This window comes from Tachysurus vachellii, chromosome 11, assembly GCF_030014155.1.
Source record: "Tachysurus vachellii isolate PV-2020 chromosome 11, HZAU_Pvac_v1, whole genome shotgun sequence".
Lineage (NCBI taxonomy): Eukaryota > Metazoa > Chordata > Actinopteri > Siluriformes > Bagridae > Tachysurus > Tachysurus vachellii.
The window spans coordinates 840,001-845,000 of NC_083470.1; the positions used below are offsets into that span (position 1 = coordinate 840,001).

Sequence of the window (5,000 nt, forward strand, 5' to 3'; positions counted from 1 at the left end):
TGTGTGTGAAGGTGCCAACAGAACCCTCCCAACCGAGGCGAAAGGTAAAAGTCACTTCTGAAGGATCTCACAGTGGAATAAGAACTGATTTGATTTTTGATTTTTTGGCACTTTTGTGTTTGAGTTTTACTGAAATTTAAATAGATTAAATATTCACTTAAAAAAATTAGCAATTTTCCCCTAAATTTGAAGAAAAAATCAACACAACAAATAACAGTTATTGCTTTTATCCTTTTTCTTATTATGACTAGAATTCTAATTCATGAGGTACTAGTTATTAATTACCAGGTACTAACTAGTTATGTTTCTCTCTCTCTCTCTTTAGATGTGTACGTCTGTGCCATTAATGAGATCATCAGAGCAACTGCAATGTGTTGATTATAACGAGGACGTGACCTTTCTATGAACCAATTAGAGAGCAGATCATCATCAATATCTACTGATCATGTGGGGTGTTGGGTTATTGGGCTGTAGTTTAACGTTTAATCGTCTTTATCTGGGCCTGAGTTTTGATTTTTGTCTTCTGTTTTCTGTATATTTGTAAACGAGGACTCGTCCTCAGTGTGTTTCCTGAGGTTTAAATAAATGAAATAAAATCACTGTGAGGTTTATATTCACCTAGTGCACCTAGTGGTCAGACATGGGAACTACAACAAGCCCTAATAGAGGGGCAGGATTCATTATTGTGTCTCTCACACACGGTCACCATGGTGATGAGAAACACTCCTCCTGTATTAAACACATCTGACTTTCTTTTTAAAAATCTGTTTCAAAATCTAGAGTCTGTTTATCCAAAAGGGGGCACGGTGGCTTAGTGGTTAGCACATTCACCTCACACCTCCAGGGTTGGGGGTTCGATTCCCACCTCCTCCTTGTGTGTGGAGTTTGCATGTTCTCCCCGTGCCTCGGGGGTTTCTCTGGAAAATTGTCCGTAGTGTGTGATTGCGTGTGTGAATGTGAGTGTGTGTGTGTGCCCTGCGATGGGTTGGCACTCCGTCCAGGGTGTATCCTGCCTTGATGCCCGATGACGCCTGAGATAGGCACAGGCTCCCCGTGACCCGAGGTAGTTCGGATAAGCGGTAGAAAATGAATGAATGAATGAATGTTTATCTAAAAATCTTATTATTTAACATCATTAATAAAATATTACTAGACATTATCTTAGATTCAGTGAATCAATTCATCCAAGACTTGACAAAAATGATTAAACTCTCTGCAGATGTTTTAGTACAGTACATTATAGTATATTATCTATCTATCTATCTATCTATCTATCTATCTATCTATCTATCTATCTATCGCTCTATCTATCTATCTATCGATCTATCGATCTATCTCCTACTGTATATATATTTGTAAAAAGGGGGACTTTAGCGTCCTACAACACGGTCAGTGTTTTATAAGCAGATGTTACACTGAACTCTCACAGCACATCTCCAGCTGTTTGTGTAGAAGCACACATTCCTTTATTCTTTCCACTTTCTCATTATTCTTACAGTATATTTCCTTATTTAATTCTCATTCTGCATTTCTCTCTCTCTCTCTCACACACACACACACACACACACACACACACACACACACACACACACACACACAGACATACAGTAGGACTTAATGACTATTAACATGAAGCTCAGTACAGTTTTACCTGCTGGGTGAAGATCTGATCCACAGGAACTGCTGAAACAGAGTGTGTGTTGAACTGCTGATCATCAGGTGATTCATCCCCAGGTCATGACCTTGCTGTATCCCTACACAACGATCTGATCTCCCCTTCAGCCACAGCTCACAACCTTGGGGTAACCATGGACAATCAACTGTCCTTTTCCTCCCATGTTGCTAATGTGACTCGCTCATGTCGGTTTCTTCTCTACAACATTAGAAGGATTCGGCCATTTCTGTCCACACAGGCTGCTCAGGTACTTGTTCAGTCTCTTGTCATCTCTAGACTGGATTACTGTAACACACTGCTGGCAGGTCTACATATGAACACAATCCGTCCTCTGCTAATGATCAAAAATGCAGCTGCACGGCTTGTTTTCAACCTGCCAAAGTTCTCCACACCACCACACTGCTGCGATCCCTCCACTGGCTTCCGGTAGCTGCACGCATCAGATTCAAAACACTGATGCTGGCCTACAAAGCCAAAAATGGACCAGCTCCCTCTTACCTCAAAGCCCTCATCACTCCTCACACTGCACCTCACACCCTCAGATCTACAGCACTGCTCCACTGGTCCCACCATCTCTCAGGGTAAGAGGTAAGTTTACTACAAGACTCTTCTCTGTACTGGCACCAAGGTGGTGGAACGAACTTCCCCTAGAGGTCCGGACAGCTGAGTCACTGGATATTTTCAAGCAGCGGTTGAAGACCTACTTATTCAGGAAACACTTCAACTAGAACTTCTTTCTTTATCTTTTGCATTTAAAAAACAAAAATAATAAAAACACCTTTGACACTTTTTCATTGTAACTCTGAACAAATGTTTTAAACTCATGGTATCTTAAGTATGTAACTTAGTGATCCAATATGTAATGTATCACTTATGTACGTCGCTCTGGATAACGGCGTCTGTCACATGCTGTAAATGTAAATGTGTGTGTGTGTGTGTGTGTGTGTGTGTGTAATAAACAGTATAATGAACACCAAGACAGAGACAGAGGAGTGATATCCTGAAGAAACAGATGACCATGAAGTGATTCAGCTGCTTTATTTTCTGATATTTGAATCAGATGTAGTTTTATTAGAAAGAGTAAAGGACCTTTTATATAAACATGCATCAGATGCCTTCAGCTGGAACTGAAGCTGTTAAGTGTGAGTTAAAAACCATCTTATTGAGTTAGACGAGTTTCACTCAGCGACTTTATCAGATCATTACCAGGATCCTTTAACGTCACTGATGATTAGATTTCTGAGATATAAAAACAATTCTTGGTGCTTTACAAACTTTATTTCTCTACATGATGAGTTAGAGAAACTTTTACACCTTTTACTCTTACAGTATAAACTCTGGAGCTCGGGTCCAGCACGAGCACCACAGTCTGCTTCTGGTCCAGAGTTCAAACTCATAATCAGAACAGAGTTCGAATGATTCCTCATAAGAGCTCCATAATCATCACGTTCTGGAGAATTAAAAACAATAAAACTATTTACGTTAAGATCCCTGAGCAGAAGCCGGGTCCTAATGTTAATAAATCAAAGTGCTGAACCTTCTCTCACATCGTGGTGGCTCCACGTTCACTACTGTGCACATTTATACAACATCAAGGTCACGAGGATCCAAAACTCCTACGGTGTTTCAGAAATACACTGAAGCTGAAAAGCTGAAGCCTCCAAGAACTCTTCAGGAACCCTTTAGGAGAGTCTTCATGGTGTAAAGGTCTCTGTAAAGCCTAACAAAAGCCTGTGTTTCAGACTAATCTCCTGGGCTGAAGACACGAACTGCACAATAATCACACGTGAAATGGTGTCAGCTTTCACCTCAAATATCAGAACAAAAGCAATGCAGTAAAAATCAATTCAACACTGAAACGGACCTCGTATCGGTGCGGAGCGTCTTTAAATATAGACATGTATTAAAATATTTAATCCCAACCCAATGCCCTTCTGTTAAAACTGATTGTCACTCAAAGCGCTTGTGACTATAGTGCAAAAATCTCCGACAGAGTGTCAGAAGCTCAGGCGTCTCCTGCGGCGCGGCTGCTACGGACAGAGCAGGTCCACGATCTCGGCTTCAGCAAGTCAACAAAAGAAGGCTGAAAAAATAAAAACACAAAACACGTTCAGCGTCAGAGCCGAGAGTAAAGAAAACGTCACCATGTCGGTGATCGCACACGTTTTACATCCGTCTCTGTGAGTGGGCGGTTACTATAGAAACCGTACTCACATAAATATTAATAAAAACTCTGATGTGCTGAAGCACTGATGTCAGACCTGCTGTTATAGAAAATTAATCAACCCCTGATGTCCAATCACAATCCAGCACTCAGAAGTGCTGTATATTTGGGTCTAAGGAGACGAAAACGAAGAAGAAGAAAACGAAGAAGATGAAGAAGAAGATGAAGAAGAAAACGAAGAAGAAGAAGATGAAGATGAAAACGAAGAAGAAAACGAAGAAGAAGAAGATGAAAACAAAGAAGAAGAAGATGAAGATGAAGAAGAAGAAGATGATGATGAAGCCTTCCTTATGAGGGGCAGTGCAGAAGAAGATGAAGTATGTAGTATGTAGTCTTATTTACCTCCTCTAGGGGGCAGTATTTCTGTGCATACCACTCCTGAGAGTAAAGGCACAGCAGAACCGCGAGACCCAGAAACAGAGCAGTCCACACGATGATGTTCCACACAGCTCCGGTCCTCCGGTCGTGCAGGATGAAGTTAAACATCACTGAGGACACAAACAGCACATAATAAAAAACATCTCAAATTCAGTTTAGAATTCAGTTTCAAAAACCTAAAGCAAATTCTCACTTCCAAAGCACATGAAGAGGCAGAAGAGGACGGGGTAGAAGAACCCGAAACACACGGCCAGCACGTACTCGTGAACCACGGCCGAGACGGTGAAAACAACAAACATGGCGGTCGCACGGAAACGTTTCTGAGTCAGCTGTGGAGAGACGTACAGTATAAATGGCTATAAATATTCATTACCAGAGTAACAGATAAATAATAAATATTATAGTCCCAATATTCTCATCTATTTAGATTGTGTTTCTTACCCACAGGAAGTCCCGATACACGTAGCTGTAAAGCCAGTCGTGCACTACCACGTTCCACGTGCGGTAATAATTGGCAAATGACGTTGAATTCCACCAGTCCTGAAGTTTAATAAACTCTAATTAATTAATCAGTAATAAACAAAACCCATAATTATTCAGGCTGAACAGGTCGTATATGTTTAGTAGAGCTTTGTGAAGGTCTGTGAGGGTTTATACTGATTACTAGAAGACTGTACTGCTAAAAGTTTATAATGGCTTCTTAAAGCATGTTAATGGTTAAAC

At 40.8% G+C, this 5,000-nt stretch overlaps 2 protein-coding genes across 2 annotated transcripts in view; one reads left to right on the forward strand and one right to left on the reverse strand.

Moving 5' to 3' along the window:
- The window catches only part of LOC132853719 (uncharacterized), a 7,116-nt gene extending 6,517 nt beyond the window's left edge, over positions 1-599 (forward strand). Inside the window, exons 13-14 of the mRNA XM_060881656.1 lie at positions 12-44; positions 326-599. Coding sequence (XP_060737639.1) covers positions 12-44; positions 326-378 — 86 coding nt within the window. The 3' untranslated portion in view covers positions 379-599. The remainder of the gene's footprint in view (positions 1-11; positions 45-325) is intronic.
- Positions 600-2,698: 2,099 nt separating this feature from the next.
- The window catches only part of soat1 (sterol O-acyltransferase 1), an 11,400-nt gene continuing 9,098 nt past the window's right edge, over positions 2,699-5,000 (reverse strand). The window contains exons 13-16 of the mRNA XM_060882117.1: positions 4,719-4,817; positions 4,471-4,606; positions 4,242-4,387; positions 2,699-3,758 (exon numbers count right to left, since the gene is read on the reverse strand). Of these exons, the coding sequence (XP_060738100.1) occupies positions 3,681-3,758; positions 4,242-4,387; positions 4,471-4,606; positions 4,719-4,817 (459 nt within the window). The 3' untranslated portion in view covers positions 2,699-3,680. The remainder of the gene's footprint in view (positions 3,759-4,241; positions 4,388-4,470; positions 4,607-4,718; positions 4,818-5,000) is intronic.